The sequence below is a fragment of the Protobothrops mucrosquamatus genome, unplaced genomic scaffold (assembly GCF_001527695.2).
Source record: "Protobothrops mucrosquamatus isolate PMUCROS unplaced genomic scaffold, P.Mucros_1.0 scaffold1759, whole genome shotgun sequence".
Taxonomy (NCBI): domain Eukaryota; kingdom Metazoa; phylum Chordata; class Lepidosauria; order Squamata; family Viperidae; genus Protobothrops; species Protobothrops mucrosquamatus.
In genome coordinates, this window is record NW_015387899.1 from 65,985 (window position 1) to 86,080 (window position 20,096).

Consider the following 20,096-nt stretch of genomic DNA (forward strand, 5'->3'; position numbering starts at 1 on the left):
TTCATAATCTTTCACTGCTAATCTAAATGCCCACCTCTTTTTCTCAACAGCATGTCAGCCAAAACATGGATCTGTTCTGATTGCAGGCTTAGCAATTATTGGTGCTGTAGGAGCAATTGGCTTAATTTACATTATTATTATTGGTAAGTAATTTCTGAAGAAAATGTTTACTCATTTATTTCATACAAAGACTGTTTGATCCCAGATGATTCTAGGTATGTTATTTAAAAAAAATAAATTAAGAATTATGAAAGAAAAAAAAGAAAAAGAAATAGATGATAAGCATTCAGAAGGCAAACTGTGTAATGGCATATTATCCAACTCAGTTACTACCGTACCTCAAGACCTGGATGCATAGTAATGTTTTCAGAGATTTTCTGAATGTCATCAGTGTGGCAGCTGTATGGCTGTCTGATAGAATGCTGTTCCAGAAGGTAGGGATTATTAGAGAGGAACACACTTCTTAAGTTCCAATACTGTAGATGACATTTTTTCATTGAAGGCAACCCACTGCCCAGTCATGCTGATTGGGCAGAAACAGATATCAGGTATAGGCAGTGCATCAATATCCAGGTCGTCCTAAAGATGCTTTTCCACGAGGCAACTGGACTTTCTTGTTTTTCCTTTGAAGACGTTTTGCTTCTCATCCAAGAAGCTTCTTCATTTTGGAGTGGATGGTGGAGAAAGGAAGGATTTATATTCCTTGCAGACAGATGGTCATTTGCATTCTTTTAAAGAGTCGTTGAGACCACTTGGAGGTTTATCTGTGTCTTCAGGATCACCTGAGTAGTGCAAATGGGTGTAGAGCTTTCTTGGAACTGCTAAAAGGATTGTGTTGTAGACTGGAGATGTCGTATCCCTCCCCCTCTGTTGAGAAAGGACTGTTCAGTTTTGACATAAATGACCTCTTTGACCCCTCTTTCAAATCAAGAAGAAGCTTCTTGGATGAGAAGTGAAACATTTTCAAAGGAGAAACAAGAAAGTCCAGTTGCCTCGTGGAAAAGCATCTTTGGGACAACTATGACCTGGATGACTGAGAATCTCCATAGACATCAATATCCAGGCTGTATGTCATAATAGACTTTTTATATAATAACTGTCACCTGGAATTGCACTTGAATACTGGCATCACATGGGCATAATACAGCATGCTCATCACTGTGGATGTCCTTGCATTCTGCACCAGCTGTAGCTTCTGTACAGAAAGCCTGATGTGGAGTACATTGCAGTAACCCATTTATGAGGTGTGTCTGATGTGAGTGATTGCATAGTCAGGAACAAGCACAACTAACACAGTGTTGAATCTGTGTGAAAGCCCTCTTGCTACTTAAAGTATATTTAAATATTATATATATATATTCAACTTAAGTTATATGATACATAACTATTCAATTAAGGATAGTTTTTTAAAGAGATACTTGGCCAATCAATTTTTATTTTTTTATAAAACAAATATTTGGATCATAGCATTTTTTGTGAATGAAGAAAGTTAATAGAATGTGTAACCTTCCCTATTGTGGCATGTCAGACATACGTTAGCTTTGCAAGGTTATTGTTTTTAATCAGTGTCTACAGAACATATTTTTTTCTTCCTGTATGTGATTCACATATATTTTAATTAAATCCAGTCAATCATCTGGGGTCACATGGGGCATGTTTTTTTTAACCCACTTAGTTTAAATAATTATATATCTATCCTTAGACATATAAATATATGAATGAATCACACTTAATATATGCTGTTCTACTATTTAGCCAAGTTTCTTCTGACAAAAAATATTGCTTAATGAACATATAGTTAGAAAAAGTAGCCTTTGTTATTGGGAAATCTAGTATAGCAATGTGTGGTTGGTAATAGACTCAATAACAACACCACAACAGCACTTAAGACCTTTAGTTGAATTAATAGTTGTATGATATATTTCATACAATCCATAATTGGAATATGCTTTAATATACCCTTGATCAGGAACATTTTATTTGCATTTTATTACTTATTTTTATTAATACATAAAATGCCATACTTTTGAATATTTGAAGCTCAAGCAATTAGGGGAAAATTAGGAAACTTTATAATAGATTAGAGTGAAAGAGTAAAAATTATGACATTTATGGTATTAGTTTATGACATTAATAAAAATCAGCCAAAATTAAAGGAGGGTTCAACATCATTAAGAGGCGTGCAGATGATCAGTTGATTGTAGACTTTTATCCAATGGTCTAACATTCAGTATCTTAAAAAATTAAAGATGACTGCTGTATTATCATTGCATGTAATGCCATAAATTCTTTTTTTACTTTGCACAGAATTACTCTTTTTAATTTATTCAGATACAGTGCTAAGCATAATGTGCTATTACTGTAACATGTTTTGTCTTGAGATGACATCATTTCATAGTATTTTGTGAAGACTGGGCACTATGGCTTGTTGAGCAAACCATATTTAAATTATTGGATTAGTGTATGAATTCAACCATTCTGTTTATGTCCATAGAATATTTAAATTTGTGCCCATAGAAAATGTTCAAAATATGTATGCTGCAACTGGAGCTTTTACTCTCAATAGTTACTTCAGACTATGATTATTTTCTTTATGCATAAATCCTCACTGCTGCATGGATAGAGAACTAATCATGCTAGGTAGAAATATAAGCAAAGGCACGACTGTGACTATTTAAACAAGTAAAAGTCAAACAAGCACTATTCAATAGTGGCTGTTTAATCCCGAGTTATAACAAATACAGAGAAGTACTTGAGTCCAGAATTATCTACTCAAGTGTCACATTTAGAGTTATTTTTTAGTATATGTTTTCCATTAATTTATTAGTGCATTGCGTTGTTACACATGTTTTTCAGTGAAGGGCATATCTCAACATATATGATTGGTTTGTTTGCTACAATCTTCCAAAGGTGTATCAGGTACCTAATTTTATTTCTATTATAGTACAAAGAGAAAGAGGTGCACTATATCATGGGTTAATGGTAGCCCTACAATGTGTTCCCATTAGGAACTTTATTATAATTATAATACATTTGTGCATTCAGTCAGCAGACAGAAGTACTACAACGTGCTTTATTTTTATTCAAACCACTTGATCTGTCTAGCTTAGTATTCTCTATTACAGTGATGATCAGTTTCCCCCATTTTGGCCTCCTAAGGCTAGAGGGAATAGGATAGTGACCCAGACCAGAAGGTCAATGTTGTATTCAAAATACTAGTATTAAACCAGAAAAACACTAAAAAAAACCAAACATTTCTTTCTGGAAGGAGACCATATTCAGTGTGCAAGGTTGGATAGCTTACGATACAAAACCTGTTTTGTAGTTTTCTGGGGCAAAATGAAAAAATATATCAAAGAATGTTGGCAGAGTTATCAGGAAATTTCTATAGTGCAATCCATAGGTACTCTGGAGCCTTAAAATGAGATATAGGGCAAGGTTGCTCACCCATGAAATAACTCTAGCCATGATATTACCCATGATATAACTGGCTTCTGGAATATTCCCCTGTCAAAGATGAGATCCGCCCCCCTACGCCTGGCCTTCCAGAAGAGTCTAAAAAATTGTCTCTGCTGCTTGACCTGTGGCCCTATAGGGGCCCTCTACATTGGGAGTGCCCGATAGCATAGAGAAGATTCTTTCCCCAAGGCTATGTATAATTTTGGTTTTAATTTTAATTTTTATTATTTTTAAATTGCTTTTTGCACTTTTATTTTTTATTATATTGTAATAAATATAATAGAGTCACTATAGTATTGAGATGGGCAGCATAGAAGTCCAATAAATAAATAAACTCTATTTTAGTTTAAAACAGTTTAAACTAAATGCAGTTAGTTAAAAATCCAATAAAATTGACATTTTGCTTTTGAATTTCAGTAGCACAGTTTAAAGGGGCTTCAGAGAACTCAAATTGATGGCTTGCAGACAAATTCTTTCCAAATTCCCAGAGTTTCACTTTATGTGGCCCTTTGTTCTACAGTAGAATTAGTTTTGATGTCCCATTATTATATCTTGATTTAAACAGCAAGAGTTTAATGTAGGATGGTGTTGATAAAAGGCTGCTTTGAAATAACAAAATAAAGCCATCTAAAACTGCATTAAATAATAAATAATTTCAGCCAGCTTTGATGTAGAGAGTTATTGCCCTTATATGTAGTGCCAGCTAGAATGTAGAAAAAATCTTCAATCAACAGAGAAAAAAAACCAAAGATGACAATCTACAATAAGTATTGTTTGGTGTATTCCTGGAAGCCAGTTCACATATACAGTTCTGTCATACAATGTCTGTAACTATTATATACTGTAGGAATAGATTTCACATCTAAAGAACAATTTTATCTTTTCTTCTTTTCCCCATCATGCATCTGCCATCAAAGGGATACAAAAAATGTGGGGTCATCATAGAACGTTGAGATTATTTTAACACAACATTAATTTTCTTCCTGCATGCTTAGAATTCTAGGAGATAGGAGATGAAGATTTACTATAATCTGTACCAGAAATAATTGTTTCATGTAATCAGATTAGATAGTAATTCCAGGATCATCTTTGATTCCGGTATCCCAGTATCACTGCTTCCATTGTAAGAATCCATTGTTTCAGTTGCCCAGTTTTCTTCCTATGGTCTTCTGTATGTTTATGCTCCAGGTAGAAGGAAATTAACCCATAACAAATCATACCCGAGAAATATATGTTAACATTTAAAGGCTTAAGTGTTTAAGACTCTTTTTGGAATCATCAAATTTCTGGTAGAGTAACCCTGGGTTTAAAACCCTTTTTGGAATCATCAGATTTTTGATAGATTAATCTTGTTTTAGAAAAATGATTGTAGAAGGAAGTTGTCAGTTAAATCTTCATTCCTCTCTTAGGCAATTAAACTAGAGTTTCCCTAACATTGCAGTGGTTTGCTTCTTATTTGTTTCCCTTAATTTAGGTTATGAACAATGTCATATTGCAGTAACAGAAAGATAGAAATAAACCCTTATTTAAAAATAATTAATGGAACAGTAGGTTTAAATTCTGATGAAATCACCCATGCAAAGTGATTAGATATTTGTGCTTTAATTATCTAATAAGAAAATGTGTATTATATTTTTAACCTAGGTTCCAACTTGAAAGATCATCAGCCTCCAAGGGTAAGCTTATCATTAATGTATTTGGGGTGTCTACATGGCTCAGGGAATTTGTAATGAGATGCTGAGCTTTCATAATTGCAGGTTGGTAGCAAGCAAAAACCACAGAAAACATGGCAAGAATGTGTGTTGTCACCAACTGGCTATCTATACTTTCTTCAAAGATCTTTATTGATTATGTGCCATCAAGTCAGTATCAGTTCTCTTGGAACTCATTAAACCTGGGTTTCCACATTTTTCATTCTACTCTGTAAGAATTCTTTCTGGCAATATCTTTTCTTACTGTGTTTCATATTGAAACTGCAAAATGCAAACATAACTTGCAGCTTGATCAGTTATCCACTGGAATCAGGATGCTCTGTCAGTGGGTGATTGGTATTATTATATTATTCCATATGGTGAAGATTTAATGAGGTATTTAAAATTAGGTCGAATTATTTTCTGAATGTAATATATTAATTACATTTTCATTCATTAATTCATTCAATTTTATTTGAATCTATAAGCTATGCAACTCCAGTGGACTCATTTGTTGGTTTCTTTCACCTTTTTTCCTCTGTGTGTCATTATACAGTCTCTCTTATCATTTTTCCCTTCTCTCTTTTTATATTAAAGCTATAAAAAACTAAAATACCATTTATGGAGGAAATACTATTTAAAAAACAAAATCCAAAAATGTTGGAAAAATACAGTCATACTAATTAATTTAGGGTTTGAACCCTGAAATGGCAGTTGACTTGTTCATGCTTAGTTATTAAAGAATAGCTTTAGTTATTAAAAAACAGTTATTAAAGAATTAGTTATTAAAGAATAGAATGTATATTCTCCAACAGTGCTGCATACTGTAATCCCTTACTCCATCCCAGCCTAACTGGAGGCCAGTTTTGAGTGGCATGTCAGTGGCCACAATCAAAAAAGTAGCTAAGCTAATACAAAGAAGTGGGACAAAATAAAAGCTTAGTTACGTGTGCACCTGACTAAAATAAAATTTAACAAATTAAATCAACTACAGTGTTAACTCCCTATACTTTTTTTTTCTGCTTGTGTGTCTCTGCTTTATAATTTAATTATTGTTTTGCTGCTATGTTGTTATGGTTGAATACAGTATTTGCATTTTTAAGACACATATTTTGCTAAGTTTTGGATAACTGGTACAAGCAATGCAAATATGTGAATTATTGTCTTACGTGACCCCCTATAAATTCTTGGATGATTGAAGAAAGCCAGTATCATATTATGAAGTGTTTAGAAAATAATTGTGTGCATGCCCACAGTGTTCCCAAGCCTTGCTTCTTGCTTCCCTGTACTATAAGATCTTTATGAACTACAACTTTAGATGCGTATATTCTGCTACATTGAAAAAGTGTTCCTAGAAAGATGGTTTATAGGAGAAGCATGACTGCACAATAGTAATGGGTGATGCAAATCCATGGACAGCCAGGAGCTCTCAGAGGGTGTGCTAAAGTGGCCATCCTGAAACAAACAAATACATCTGAAATATTACAACATTGTTTGGTTCTTAATGAGACCACATGAAATCGCAAGATTTGGGATTGTAAGCCATCGAGAGACATTGAGATGGGTGGCTATGGAAATTAATTCATTAATTAATTACGATGCAAAGTTTAACGAGAGTACCTGTTGCCTGAGATGATTACTGATGCCATCTCTACTGTCTTTCATCTATGCTGCCTTTATTGTGCTCCTTTTCCTTTGATATGCATGGAAAGTAGGAAGTTGGTTGAACTTGTGAACATTGTTGCAAGTCTGTGTCTAATAAAATGCAGATAGGATGTTAGTGTTTGACATCTAGGCCTTTTCTGTAACTCAGTGTACTACTTGAGTTTATCGTTACTAGTTTCCCAACAGTACCTGAAAAAATAAGTTGTAATACAAATCCTTTTAATACAGGTAGTCCTCGACTTATGATTGGTCACTTAATAATCATTTGAAGTTACAGTGGACTTCCTTGGATATTTATGATTCCAAAGTTCTGATGGCCGCCACCCTCCCCCATGAACATGTGACCATGTCAGGCACTGTACACAGTGGTGGGATTCAAATACCTGAACAACCGGTTCTCTTATTTGATGTAGGCCTGGGCCTCCGATACCTAGAACAGACTTCCAGAAGTGGCATCATGCACTTCCATTGGGCCGTTCTAGGTCTGGGAGGCCTCCTCCAGGCCTCCAAAGCCTAGACTGGACTTCTGGAAGCCAGCCAGTTCTCCAAATTCAAGTAAATTTAGCTACCGGTTCTCCTGAACCGGTGTGAACCGGCTAAATCCCACCACTGACTGTACAAACAGCCTGTATTTATAGCCAGTTGCAGCATCCTGCAGTCATATAAACTGTGTTTTGCATGACAAACAGCATTTATTTCTGGTTTCCACCAAAACCAACCTGTAACAAATCATTGGTTTGCTTAACAACTGTGGTGTTTGCTTAACAACCATGGCAGTTGATTTGCGATAATAGAATCTGCTTTAAGAGCACCGCAAAAAAAAAATTGCAAAATTGGGTTGGTCACATGGGTTTACAGCTTCACAACTTACAAATGTAATGGGCAGATTCCATTAACAGTTGCAAGTCCAGGACTACTTGCAATTCAGTCATCACACTTCAACCACTCTTTGGCTTTCTTTCTTTCTTAGTCTGGCAGCAAATGAATTTTCTAGCCCTTTCCCTTAAAACAGGTGCGTAATGTACAGTGCACTACTGTGGGTATGTCAGGTTTTGCACTTGGACATAGTGAAGAAGTTAACTTTAGAATAGCAGAGGAAAAATTGGGTGACACGTTTCTTATACCTGTCCATGTCCTATTTGTGAACCCGTCTCTTCTGGCTTGCTTTAACCATACCATGGTATTACGTCTGCAATGGCATTAGCCAAATCTTTATGCTTAGATTCATTAAATTTGAAATAATTCCTAAACTTAATTTCTAGTCTATTGTTACTAGTTTTCTAACAATACATGAAAAAAAAATTGTCATACAAATCCTTTTAATACAGGTTTTGTTGGCATCCTGGTCTAGGCTGGCCAGTTGTATTATTTTCTTGATTTATAGCTTATTCTGTTGTGTGCCCTTTTTCTGGAAAGTTCTTAAATTATCTGTATAATTCAATTAAAAAAAAACAAGAAACAGTTAAATACAAACTTTAACTGGTAAAGACTCAGTTTTTCTCTCTGTGTGTAAAGCATGTGTGTCTGTGCATGTCTTGTCTGTCAATATACTAATATAACCTACTATCTGTCTGAGAGCCAGGGTGGTGCAGTGGCGAATGTGCTAGACCAGTGATGGGCGAACCTTTTAGAGACCGAGTGCCCAAACTGCAACCCAAAACACACTTATGCATCATCGGGTGCTGGGTGGGTGTGGCCCATTGGGTGGGTGTGGCTGTGGTGGTAACAGCAGACTGGGTGGGACTAAAAAGTTCAATCAATTCCAACTTTGCAAGATCTTTTTTTATTCCGGAGAAGTTGAAATTGATTGATTGAACCTTTTTTTTTTTGTACATAGTGGCGGAGGCCTAAAGTGAAAAGGTTTTATAAAACCCAGCTGAAGGCCTAGGACTGGGACGACGCTGTGCGTGCCCACAGAGAGGGCTCTGAGTTCCGCCTCTGGCACCCGTTCCATAGGTTCGCCACCACTGTACTAGACTAAGACTGGGGAGACCCAGGTTCTAATCTTCCCCTAGCCAGACAAACCAACAGAGTTATTTTGGGCCAGTCATTCTCTCTCAGCCTTAGACTGGAAAGTAGAAAATACATATCTACCTTTACTGGACTAGATGAACAAACAGTCCAGTGGACTGATTCAGGCTGAAAAAAAAATACACAAATAGAAATTAGGCACTGAGATCTATGCTTTGTACCTAAGCCAAAATCACACACAATATACAAAGACAAAATTTAGTCCAGTTTAAATAGTGCCTGGCCAAAACGAATGCGGTTAACAAAGCATTCACAAGACTTTTAGCGTCCAGGTTTTTTGGCCATTTTAGTGATATCTTTTTTTTAAATAATAAATTTATTGAAATTAATTGAAATAAAAAGAAATGGGGTGCATGTTGGTATTTTACAATTACAGCATTGTATATTCCTGATGAGGTCATCACATCCCTTTCCTTAACTACACTTTAGGAAAAAGAGCTGCCACCATTAAAGCAGTAATGCTGTTGTACTTCAATATTTTGACAAAAATATAGCCAGTACTATCTTTGTTAAAGTTTTGATATGTTTGAAAGAAGCATTGGTTTGGTTCTTCAGTTTGTTTCTGTGATTTGTAGTTTGCTACCAGTTAAATGAAATGTATTCCACAGATGTCATTGCAGACGCAATCTTGCTGAATACAACTACTTGTTCTTTCTAGTGTTTGTTTTCTGCATTACTGCTAAATTGTAAAGAGAAGCTATTGCCACTGAAGAACTTCTGAAACAGACATGTTATCATCGTTTATAGCCTGGAAATAACCAAACCTGTCACTAATCTTTCTAATGTTTTGCTGCCTCTTTTATTTCTTTTATAGAATCACTATTTATTGTATATATCAATTAGAGTTGTTTAATTTTGGACCTCCAAACTAGACTTGAAAGCTTTTATGTATTTTAAATATTTTACAGAAAGCTGTTGAAGAATCACTTAATGGTAGGTGGTAATTTTGCCTAGTTTGGAAGATTTGGTATTGGTGTTTTGATTGACATCAGAGAATGACTGTTGGTGCCACTTAGAAATAGATATGTATGCAAGATAATGTAACATGAATCATGGCATCAAATCACTGATGATCTGGTCATTTCAAGTGCTACTAAATGGTTTGCAGTGCAGTAGTTTTTGGTATGTCTGCTGGATGGTATTTTTTTTAGGATAAATGGGATAGTGATCATATAAGTTGCTCAGTCAAAAGAATCAGTCTCTTAATGTGAAGAGAGATTTCTTCTTAAAGGTAGATATCTTGCCTTTTGCATGCGGTGCATGAATTTCTGGGATTATGCTGTGCTTTTTTTGTCTTGCTATTGGATCTCCAATTTCTTATTTGATCAGTTGATTTGGAAGCACTTGTGCTGATATAAAATCAAGAGGAATGTTAATTGTTTTTGGATTATCGAGAGGTATTTTTTTAATGGTGCTTTCATTTCTTTCATGTTACATGGAACTATGGCATGCTTGAACTATTCCGTTCTTGTTTGTTTGACTAACTACTAACTCTTTGCTTGCTTTTTCAAAAGATGCAAAAGGAGTGATGTTAGAATGATGATGGTGAGTAGCCATTGTCTGTGTTTTGGATGCATTTTTGTCAATATGACATAGATATTCTTTTGTTCTACGTATTTCTAAAATAGAATTTGGAATACATGATTTAGTATTATAGGCTTATCCCAATAAGACATTAACTTTACATTATGACTTATGCTCCTATATCTCACAACCATAGACCTTGTTTTTTTTCTAATGTGCAGCAGCAATATACAGCAAACCATTACTTTTCTTATTTTTCAGAATCTTGGCACATATTACACTGGACAAATTTTTTCAAAGGTTTTGCTTCCTGAAAATCTTTTGATAATTATGATAGACCCCTTCAGACTGAACACAAATATGATTTCAAAATCATATAGGAATCTTGAAAAATATGAAATTAACTTTTATTGACTATAATTTATTTAATTGCACAATGTTTCCAACAAACTGCCTGAGTTCAACAGCCTAAAAGTGTATTGCTGCTGATTTTCACTTGTACGCAGTGTCTGATGCATTTCACTGCAGTGTCCAACAATAGTCAGCCAGCATGGATGAATTCCTTGTATGCTGTAAGAAACTTGTCAACCTGCTGAATATAGTTTGGTGCTTTGCAGTTGCCAAGAAAATTCTCAACAACATCCTTGAATGCTTCCCAGGTGATTTCATCTCACCCACTAACAGATCTTCAAACTTCAAGATTTAAGATGAACAGCACATTTCGACCAACAGAAATGCTTTCCTTAATCTTAGCCATCAGTTATTCTTGGAAACATCTGTTTCAAATAATGAAAACCTTCACCTTCCTTCTTCATTGCTCTCACATTTTCTTTAGTCCAAGTTTTATGTGAAGGGGAGGCAAAAATATCTTTGTTGAGTTAACAAGTGGTTCATGTATCACATTTTTCTGGCCTGGAACCAAATTCTTTTGGAGTAGCCATTTCTTTTTCATGTAATGTGATTCTTTTGCACAGTTGTCCTATTTGCATATGTAACAACAGTACTTGGTATATCCAAGCTGTATTGCAAGCAGCAGAGAGAGTACTTTTAGATATCCACAGATATTCCAGTTACACTTGGTGTACTGGATATGCTTCAACAACAGTTCCTTGTTTTCATATGTTTCTTTCATGTGTGCAGCATAGCCAGTAGGAATTGAATGATGTACATTGCCATTGTGTAACAAGACAGCTTTGAGGCTTAACACTGATGAATCAATAAAGAGATGCCATTCTAGTGGGTCATGCTCACAACCCAAAACTGTGAACAAGTCATCATGTCATACAAAAAACGAGGTTGTCAACCCGTGCAAATAAACTTGTTAAATAATCCTGGGAGCTTTGAAAGATAGAAAGCTTTGTACTGGTGATAACGAATACAATTCTAGTGGTTTTGAACCCAGTAGTCCTGCTTTTGATCATTTAATTTTGATTGTGTATGAGATGAGGCTCACCAGATAAACACACTTCAAAATCCAGATTGTTGTCATTGTTCCTTCCTGGCTGGTGCATTGCAGCATCTTCATCTATTTCATCTAAGCTTCATTTCTGTGATGGCTTTAGTACTCAGAGATTGTTATCATGTGGCACTGGTCGTATGGCTAAAGGCAGATTGGGGTATTTAATTTATTTCTTATTTTTAGCAGAGGAGCCAGTGACATTAATCAGACAGAAGTAACAGTCTTTCATGTGATCATTCTGTTCTCGCTATATCAATGGGATAGCAAATGACATTGACTTCCAAGTTTGTCTGGGTCAAGGTCTAAGATGAACAGCAGATCTTGCACAACAAACGTGAGGAACCCTGTTGTCTCGCTCACCAATCTTATAACCAGAGCACAGTTCATACGCTTCCTTAACAAGTCCAGTTGTGGTGTATCTTTGAGGCTTAAGCTGTACTTGCCACAAATGTAAAACATACCACAATTATTCCAACATGAATGAGGCATTTCTGCTATCACCAGTTGTCCTATAACAAGCCTATAACTGGCTTACTTGTTATGTAAATTACACATGCATAGATTCTGCAGTGCCTTAAAACAATCACATAAAAATACATGGAAACAGGACTTCCGGTTTTGCGCGGTAGCGACTGGTCATGGGCATGCGGATTCTCCGCACCCCTGTGGCTAATTTCGCCCTGCCAGGGCACCCTAAATGGGTCTAAGTTGCCCTGGAGAGGCAACGAAGAAAGAAGGGTGCTCCAGTGATTCTGGAACGGTGGCAACCGTTCAGTTTGACTTGGGGAAAGCCTTCTAACCCGACAGGAGAAAGGCTGGCCGTATTGCATCGACCAGCCCAAGCTACTTGCAACCAAAGTCCAAAAGCACTAACCAGCACAACTGTGAACAGCGTGCTTGAAATTGGGTGAGGAATTTGATCTTCTCTTTTCTATTTTACATTTAATTTCCTGGAAAAGTTTCCCAAGAAGCAAAATACCTCCGAAAGGGAAGGAGGGGGATTTCCGTCCCACCCTTATACTAACGGAAGTGGCGAGTTAATCTTTTTTTGGAGGATCAAAATACATGGAAGTGAAATAAATATAAAACCTGAAACTTAAAACTTAAACCTGGATAAATTTAAAATTGTTTTAATGGTTAAGACTCTCATTTCAGAGATAATTGTTCATTTTGGAAATTGAAAAACAAATAGCTGCTGACACCTAGTGGCAGATGAAGACTATGACAACTATAACTTTAATATAAGACTTGGCAAAATCTGGGAAAAGCTAATCTATATCTGTGACCTTCAAAGCTTTAATATCAAAGAACAGCTGTGACAAAAAAAGGACAAAGAGCTGGGCTGTAGACAAAGAGAGAATTATAAATTTCAGAAAAAAAAATCTTTTTTTGAACTATTTGGATTACAAATATCTATCTAATTGGGACTCTAAAGCTATTTACAGAGAAAAGGAAGGAAGAGGAAAACTCAAATTCCTGGCTATCATGGATCATAGACATGTAGAAAGAACATATCAAGAAAACATAAATACGTCACAGGAGGAGATATATAGTATTCTGCACTAATTCAAACAACAATGAATTTAAACCACAAAGAAATCCAAAACAATTTTGAAAATATAAATCAATCTATTTCCAAGTTAACTCTACAACCAAAAAATTCCCAGAAAACAACAACACAGAAGGAGCAGATAAAACAGATAATGGATATAGAATTGAGAATAGAGACTTAAAGATGGAACTTAACAAAACAAGGAAACATGATTTAATCCTAGTGGAAAAAAATTCACAAGAATTGGACAAAACAACTTATCCCTTAAAACTACAAAATAAATCTGAGGATAAGAAAACAGATCGGATAAAATGGACTGTAGAGATGTCAGGAACATTGGACAGAAAGGAAATGATAAGAGAAGCGGAGAGAAAGAAAAAGAAAAAGATTTTCAACAAACATGGAAAGGCAGAAGTCCCATACAAAGATACTTCTCCTGATTTACTTTTTATATCTACAGCAACATTTACGAACATATGAAAAAACTTTTTGATTCAGCAAAATACATTGATTAAGAAAGACACTGAGCAAAAGAAAAAGACTAAAGTGGAAACTAAGAAAATAGATGATGGGACTTACCAGAGAGAATTAAACGTATTTTTAATTATGGTTAAAAAGAATAAGAAATTTAGGAAATAAATACATATTAGCTTAGGAGGGATATATATTTTAAGTAGTATGTTATTTTTTATACTTCTTTACTATTGCTTTTTTTTCTTCTGTTTTATCTATTTCTTAAGAAATGTAAAAGTGTGAGATGGTTCATATGGAAAAATAGAGTTAAATTTTTAAATGTAATTAATTTTTGAGAAAATCTTAACCGGTAAGAATACCTAGAATTTAGTGGGAGAAACAAATTAAAATAAGGACTGTAACAGGATCTATGACAAGGCAACCAGAATGATTGGATAGAAAAGAAATATTATATTGATGTGATTATTATTTTTAATAATTGGGAAAAATATATATTTAATTGTTATCTATCAAAACAATAAGAATTGTATTAACTCAATATTTGCAAAAGAGGATATTTTGGGAAAAGAGGAAATCAACTAAAACTATTAAGTGGATTATGGATTATAGAAATCAATTGTTAGTGATTGTTTTACAAATGTAACCCAGACAACACACTGTTCACCAATTATTAAGTGAAATTAAGGTTATTTTCATGATTAGCAGCCAAAAATCTTAGATATGCCCAAAAGTGTTCAGGAAGCAAAATCTTTGTTGTTCAGTGTTACTTTTGTCACAATGGCTCCAGAAAGCTGTTTATTACACTAAATATCCCCGTTCCTCTGGCATATCAAGCAAAACATAGTTATCTCCCAAAATGTCTGTAAACTGTCGAACTTCAAAACTCCACATGAAAATAATGCTGTAGGGCTTCTGTCTGTTTCTAAGCTAGTGTAAAGAGAATTTTTTCCAAGTCCTTGGAATATATAGGGAATTTGAGGGGAATGGTTCAATTTGATGGGGTTTTTATTGCCATTGGGAGCAGAGAAAATTTATGTTCTTATGTTTAATATAAATTCATAGATGAAGCATCCCAGGCTGTGTCACATTAGATATAATGTTTACTCCTATCCATGGTCAAGCAACCACTGATGGTCCATGTGGGTACCATAAGTGGCCTCATAGAGGTGCCAAAATAAAATAATTTTAAAATAGCTAAGATCTCAATATAGTGCCAAAGTGTGCAATTGTGCAAAATTTTGGGTTTTCCCCTCAAAAGGATTTGAAAAGATTTTAGTCAGAACATCACAATCTCAGAGATTTTGCAATTTCCTAAGATTTAGTATATTTTAATCAATAGAATAATTGTGAAGCTGCTATCTGGGGAAATTCTGCACTGGGCAAAGGATTTGTCCAAAACTTAAACTATATAATTATTTGTGTGAAGTACACTCTAGTGTTAGCAGATGTTGCAGTGCTGACTGTTACTTCTTGTCATAATGCTCAAAGTTATTGATAATAATACAGTTGTATGTATAAATGAAAACACCAATAATCCCTCCTCTGCAATATTTTCATTATATTTTTAAAACCTGCAATTATCTCTGACATTTTATAGCAATGTTTCTCAACTTTAACAACTTTAAGATGTCTGGTCTTATAAGTTGCAAAGGTTGAGAAACACTGTGTACAGCAAATAAGGTTATTTATTGTTAGAAAAAGCTAGCTCTCTGAATATTATTCCTTTCAAGGCCTATATTTAAAGGGGGAAATGTCAGTAGACTTACTCAACTTTTGAGGAAGTATGAAAACTTACAGGTTTGGGAGAACAGGGATTTTTAACACGTAATAATGAGTATTGAATGTATATAATGACTGGTACAGAGGTGAAAGGCATATCATAGGACATAGGGTAAAGAGCCTGGCTGAGTATATGGAATAGGATCCTTTTATATTTTAACATTGAGTTGGGGGTTCTACTTGGTATAACCTGCCATTTTGATTATTACATCCAGTAACATAAAGAGTCATGTTTGTGAGACAAACCAGTGTACTATGGAAACAAAGATATATAAATTAAAAGGACTTTGTTTTTTATGTATGTAAGATCTGTGTAACATAGATCCATTTCACTAATTTATAGCTATGAAACTGACTGCAGTGACTCAAGCATGCAGTCTGTAAAATGTATTTTTCTTTACTGGCTTAGTAGTAGAGAATGCCGTAATTGCCATCAATCATCTGAAAGGAAAATAATTGAACAAATGTTCATATTGTGTGTGCAGATTCCATTCTGACTTGCTATTTACTTCAGACTTCATTGATTTTTATTTTATACTAAATCCATTACATGGGGATTGAGATTAATTAATCTTTCACTGCGGCCTAACTAGTAAGTAATTAGGTCTTATGCAGTCAAGCAGTTAATCAGTGGGATAATAATGACTGTTTCATCAGTTTGTTCCACATACAAATTTTTATTTTAGATTCAGTCAAAAAATAAATTTGTATACTCAAACTTGGTAACACAATCATTATCTAATTTTATAGTTAATTTAAATACATTTGGTGAGTCTAAAGACTCATGCAATAGCGTATATTCGCACTGTGTTTTAAATTCGTACAATAATCTATTGAGGTTGCTGAATGCTGTCCCTGGAAAATGACAGACATTAGAAAAAGAAGTCTCATGACTCATCATCAGATGCAAAACCCTTCCCTAAATGTAAACAACTATCTTTTCTTTCTTTTATTATTCAAGATGATCCAGTAGGTTTTTATCTGTCACACATGAAAAATGTATTTACATAAATGCTGGGGAAACTGAAAATAATTGTGAAAATGTTGTGCAATTTTTACATTCCTATGAAATGATGATGTTACAGTTATCCTTTCACCTTTCCTTTCATTTTGGAAATATAAAAGTAATTCATGAGCAAGATGTTCAGTGTTGTTGTAAAACGAAAGAAGAGAAGAAAGCTCGTATTTTGAATAAGGATTTGTTTTTTATTTTCCAGCACTGGATGTGAGGTAACTGAATCCAATTATAGACATGGAAACAAGTGGAGAGAGACTTTTGTTGATACACCGTGGCCTTGAAGATGCACTACTCAAAGAGAAATAAAATCAGGAAATTAGTTGTTTTGCATGTTTGGAAAAGTGCTGTAATGACTCACCTGATGTAACTTTATAGTTGCAGCAGCTGTAGTGATTTTAAAAGAGAAGTAAGTGTATGCACGTGAGGTTTCCCCCTTCGCTTCTTTACAGATGGATGAGAGCAAAAACCATGACGCTCTTGGTCCACTTTCTCTTTAGTGCTGCACTTCTCAGAGGATCTTGAAAATACTGTTTTGCATAGAGACCAGACGTCACGAGGGACTACTTTTGAACATCACAATCTTGATACATTGGCTGTCATCACCTCTGGGCCAGGGTTTTTGTTTGTTTGTTTGTTTTTGTTTTGCTTTCAGTTTTGGTATCACTAAGCAACAGCTGCTTATATGGAACAGCAATCCTCGGTACATCCTTGTATTTTAAAAAAAGTGCAGTGCTGAAAGTCTGAACTGGGAGATTGCTCAAAAAGGTTCTCATTTCCTTCCAGCACAATGTATTTATTTATTTATTTGCCGTTCCTCTCGCCCACACCTTAAAAATTGGTGAACTCCAGCCCCACTTTAGGAAAAAAAAAAAAGCTTAGCTAAGCCAGCACTGGGATGTTTGAAAGTATCTCAAGGTCACAGAACAGATTTCTAGGAGACCACTTATACAAATATTTGTACTGCATGATAGATTGTATGATTTTCTTTCTTGAATTTTTATTCACTGTTTCTCTAAAAACAGCTGCATTCCCAATCTATACTGTCATGTGAAAAAAGTAAGTACACCCCATGTAAAGTTTTCTCAGATATATATGGAAATATATATATATATATATATTTTCTTAATTTAAATAATATATAAAGGTGACTTAAATGAACTTAAAAAAGGAAAAAAATGACTTTGCAATCATTTATTTCACCAAAAAATTAATAGATATACCGTTTTCTTCTATGAAAAAGGTAAAGTATATCTGTGGTAGTGACCCTTTGACAGAAACAACCTCAAGTTGGCATTTTTTCAATCATTTACTAGTGTCTGACATTGCCTGGAAGGAATTTTTCCCCCACTTCTTTTTGCAGAATTTTTTCATTTGTGCAATGTTGCATCCACAACCCATTTCAAATCACTCTATAGCATCTCAATGGGATTTAGATCTGGACTTTGACCTGGCCATTCCAGGATTCATTCTTTTCTCTTTTCTTTTCTTTTCTTTTCTTTTCTTTTCTTTTCTTTCTTTCTTTCTCTTCTGCTTGAGTTTCAGTCTTCTGCAAGATAGTATCACATTATTGTTAAACACCTTCTCCTACAATGAAAAATTCATAATGGATTCTGTAATGATCAGCTGCCCAGGTCCTGGGGCTTCAATGGGAGAAAGTCATACTGGAGTTGGTTGATAGATTAACAAAAGATTCCACCTCCCCCCACCCCCCACTCATCCTACTACCTTCCTCCGTTTCTTTTAAATATAATTGATAATTTGTATTTTTATAGTATTTTATTTGTTATATACATGTTTTTGTATAGTTTTATTCTTTTAACCTTGTAAGCCACCCAGAATCATCTCATGGTAAGATGGGCAGCAAACTAATTAATTAATTAATAGTACACTGTTGTACTTTGACATCAATAGTGCCAAGAGGTGCCTGTATGTCATACAGAATCTTGAATTCTGCTGTCAGGCTAAACTTGTGGGAACAGCCTGGTCTGGCTAAGTTGGCAGTTATTTAAAAGCTGTTCCACTTACATATCTTCTGAACAGTAAAATCATTGATGTCTAATTCTAAAATCCCTTCCCAGACACATTAGCCTCTACAACCTTCTTTATGAATGCCTTATAAGTGTGATGATACCATATACTTCACCAACGAAGAGCAAATCAAACTGAATCTCTGGGATTAAAATACGAGAGGCTCTTCCCAGTCCTCTCCAGTTATTTTCTAATCGTTTGCCATTTTTCGCTTTAAATATTTGAGGTAGTAATAAAAGTAGGGGAGCTCTTACTTTCTCCACTTGTAAAATTTGAATTTATATTTATTTAACTTACGCATTGAACCACAAAATGTAAATGAGGTCTGATATTTGTTGTAAGATATCCCCTTTATCAATATTGTTGAAGTGAAAATGAAATATACTGTATGTATATGGAAATATGTTGAAAAAGTAAAAATAATAAATAGGGTGTACTTACTTTTTGCATGACTGTATTTTGACATTTTTATGATAAATACACAAAGAAATATATTAAACGGAAAAATTTGTATAAGCTTTATTTATGCCTATATAGTATAAATATGAGTGGATGTGGTCTTAAGTGAACAAATATTCTTAGTATAACATTCTTTTTTAAAAAAATAGAAATTAGTTTTTATTCCTAAATAGAAGGTTGATTTTCAACAAATTCAGATGGTCACAAAAGTCCCATTGACCCACTTGCTGTTAGTAAATCTGCTGTATATATTGTAATTCTTTGTGTTCTTTGCTGATCGGTATTGTAGTCCACAAATCTTTTTCTCTTTTCCTCTTCTTTAAAATACTTTTAAATGCAAGGGCCAAGCTGAATATTAGTTGCATAAGTCCCAACTTCTATACTGTTGAATGTACAGTAGTCCTTTAATATTCATAAAGCTAGGAATCAAACTATAACAGATTTGATAAATCATCCTTTCCCCCCCTTCCCCCATTTTTTATAGCCTGTGGTCATGCAAATGTATGGTTTGAAATATGTAGTGTTCTCATTTTTACTACAGTTGCCAAGCATTCCAGATGAGACTGCAAATTCATAAACTCATATTATGATTTATGTGATTTTGTAAATACTATGCAAGAGGATTCGGGGAGCTGTGTATCTCTAGTCTTCATGCACTTTAAAGTATTCTGTAATACATTCATTCTACTACACAGTGCATAAAAAGGCTTTTTCTGGCCCTCTGTCTCCCTCTCACTGAGAATTCACCTATCATAAATTCATTGCAAAAGCAACTGCTTTATTTAAATAAACATTCTATTTTACCGAGTACAGTAATCCTCGACTTACAACAATTTGTTTAGTGACCATTCAAAGTTACCATGGCATTGAAAAGAGTGACTTAAGACCATTTTTCACACTTATGACCATTGCAGCATCCCCATGGTCATGTGATTTATATTCGGCAGCTTGACAACT

General features: G+C 34.6%; 1 protein-coding gene across 3 annotated transcripts in view; it reads left to right on the plus strand.

The window, feature by feature from the left end:
• Positions 1 to 17,519, plus strand: part of CD47 (CD47 molecule) — a 68,073-nt gene extending 50,554 nt beyond the window's left edge. For 2 of the 3 annotated variants that reach the window (XM_015823073.1, XM_015823074.1), the window contains 4 exons: positions 5,104 to 5,135; positions 9,755 to 9,779; positions 10,361 to 10,391; positions 16,852 to 17,519. In XM_015823073.1, the coding sequence (XP_015678559.1) occupies positions 5,104 to 5,135; positions 9,755 to 9,779; positions 10,361 to 10,386 (83 nt within the window). In that variant the 3' untranslated portion in view covers positions 10,387 to 10,391; positions 16,852 to 17,519. The remainder of the gene's footprint in view (positions 1 to 5,103; positions 5,136 to 9,754; positions 9,780 to 10,360; positions 10,392 to 16,851) is intronic. The other variant, XM_015823075.1, reaches the window with a different exon arrangement.
• Positions 17,520 to 20,096: the final 2,577 nt, after the last annotated feature.